General features: G+C 33.7%; 1 protein-coding gene across 1 annotated transcript; it reads left to right on the forward strand.

The window, feature by feature from the left end:
• The first annotated feature begins 1,487 nt into the window (after positions 1-1,487).
• On the forward strand, positions 1,488-2,420 carry LOC141134793 (olfactory receptor 10A7-like). Its single transcript, XM_073624229.1, has one exon. The coding sequence runs from the start codon at positions 1,488-1,490 to the stop codon at positions 2,418-2,420; it is 933 nt and encodes a 310-aa protein (XP_073480330.1).
• The last annotated feature ends 264 nt before the right edge of the window (positions 2,421-2,684 follow it).

Genomic DNA, 2,684 nt, shown 5'->3' on the forward strand with positions numbered 1-2,684 from the left:
TGTCATATTTTATTATGTTAATTCAATAAATTATATTTGTACCAAGTATGCCTCTTTTATGATTGCTACATGTGCCTGAAAAGTCCACCACTAGGGGACCCCCTTTGCTGTTATGTACATGTATATTGGTTTCCCTTTTTTGTATTTATTTTTGCTCATTTAGGCTTGGTTTACATATGAGCCACATGCGGCTCACAGCAGGGGTCCGGTGCGTGCTGGTTCATCGTTTCAGGTCTGATTTCAGCCCGAATTTTGGTCTGAATTGGGACCTGAAATGGACCAAAAGACGCACAGCGTTTTTCTGCAATATGCAGCGGACCTGCTGCGGAGATATGTGAACCAGCTCCATAGAGGGGCGGTCAAAATCTCCTGCTATTGCAAATTGGATGTGGCGATCCAATTCGCAATGGTGTGAACCCAGCCTAAAGTGCTAATAATAAAAAATCTTTGAATGTAAAATAATATCTAACACCTATAGATTGTGGAAACTAATGGAGCAATAACCTACAAATGATTCTCCACTCAGAAAAAGGGTCAGAACAAACTACCCTGAGCTCTCAAATTGAAGATGTACAAATTAGCCTTTCATCACCAAAATGATTAATGCCCAAATTTGTGCAGCATCAACATACAATAATTATTTTGAAAATATGTCCTATGAAAACAGCAAAAAATAAAAATGTATAATTGAAATATAAATTAATGTCTGCAAATGGAAAATATATAACTTAATATACATTGTTTTTACAGCATACTTATGACTTGGCCTACTGACAATAAGTTAAGTTTTTTTTTTTTTTTTGTATTCATATAAATAAAAATAATTTCCTTCTGTGAAAAAAATGAATCCCATGAAAATATCATCATTGACTATACATCCCCAGTGCTTCCATGTAATTAATTCTAGAGATCTATAAAAGAAGAGCTATTATCTATTAGAAAAAAAAATCTTCATTCGGTGAACAGCATCTCCTGCTGATCTGAGCTTTCTTCATTATTACATTCTCTTTAAAGACATTTGCAAGTTATTCACAAGCACTGTTTATGAAAAGGGAAAAAGAAAATAAATCCTACCTAGGAAAGGCTGATGAATATACTTGAAATACAAGAATTTGGAGTACTATATCTCTTGATCAATGATTTTTTCAGTTTTGTAATGCAAATACTTTTGGCTGGCTTTCGATAATGCATAGGATCCATGCATTTTACCATCAAAGTGACTTTAATTAGATAAAATTAAATATCTAATCATAGCATTTTTTGTTGGAACTTGTTTTGAATCTGTTTAATATGCAATGTGGTTTAACTCATACTGACCAATCAGAATCTGTTTTTGACTTGCATTCCTTCCTTCCGTCCTTCCTTGCCTCTTTTCTTCCCTTTTTTTTTCCTTCCATCCTTCCTTCCTCCTTCCATAATTCAATAAAATGGCTTGTATCAACTAGACAGGGCAGGTTTGACAATTTGTAATCTTCTGCCTTCCGCAAATGGATAAAACAAACGTGACCAGAATTGCAAACATTCACCTCTTAGGATTTCAGATTCCTCAACGTTTAATGTTGTTTATGTTTTTTCTTTTCATTTCACTTTATTGTGTGACAATATGTGGAAACCTCCTGATCATCACTCTGGTTTCCTACAGCAAATCTCTCCATTCTCCCATGTACTTCTTCCTCTCCCAGCTCTCTGTATTAGATATAGTACTAGTAACTGATATTCTTCCAAACATGATCAGCACTGTTTTGGTCAAAAAGACTATCATGTCATTTTATGATTGCTTAACCCAGTTTTATTTCTTTGCTATGGTAGAACCTTCAGAGTGTCTTCTTCTGACAGTGATAAGTTGGGACAGATATTTGGCCATCTGTAAACCATTGCATTATACTTTGAAAATGAACTACAAGGTTTGCTGGATACTGGTTATACTTTGCTGGATTTTAGGTATATTTGTAGCTTTGGTTTACATTGTAACTATATCAAAATTACAATTTTGTGGTCCTAATGTTATTGATCACTTTTTCTGTGACCTTGATCCAATCTTACAGCTTTCCTGCTCTGATTTTACCACTGCTCTATTTGAAGCACAGATTTTGGGTTTTACATTTGTCATCCCATTCTACATTATTATTGTATCATATGCTTATATTATATCTACTATTTTTAAAATGTCATCTATTACTAGACACAAAGTTTTCTCAACATGCAGTTCCCACATGACTGTGGTTTGCATTTATTATGGTACCCTAGTTTGTGTATATTTGATACCTAATATAGGACAAACAAAAACAATGACTAAACTCCTATCATTACTATACACTGTATTCACACCAATGATAAATCCAATTATATACAGTCTGAGGAATCAAGAATTAAAAAATGTTGCTGGCAAAATCATCCAGAACTTTTTAAAAATGTATTGACTTAAATTTGTACTCATTATGATAGTTTTACATTTTATGCAGAATATGTATGTGTAGGAGACAAACATTTTCACCTAAAAAACCCCATTGCTTGAAAATTTCAGAATTTATAGATTCAGATAAAGGGACAAATGTTGAATAATATAAATGATTGATTATATTAATGCTGTCACCACAGGGTGGCACTGTGGACAGCACAATGAATGATACACTATGCCATGTCCTTAATTTGTCATAGGGATTGGAGGATTGGGAAAGATGGAC

This window comes from Aquarana catesbeiana, linkage group LG03, assembly GCF_042186555.1.
Source record: "Aquarana catesbeiana isolate 2022-GZ linkage group LG03, ASM4218655v1, whole genome shotgun sequence".
In the NCBI taxonomy this organism is placed as follows: domain Eukaryota; kingdom Metazoa; phylum Chordata; class Amphibia; order Anura; family Ranidae; genus Aquarana; species Aquarana catesbeiana.

Bases quoted from the DNA above. Each gene is read 5' to 3' on its own strand.
- LOC141134793 (XM_073624229.1), top strand. From the start codon at position 1,488: ATGGATAAAACAAACGTGACCAGAATTGCAAACATTCACCTCTTAGGA.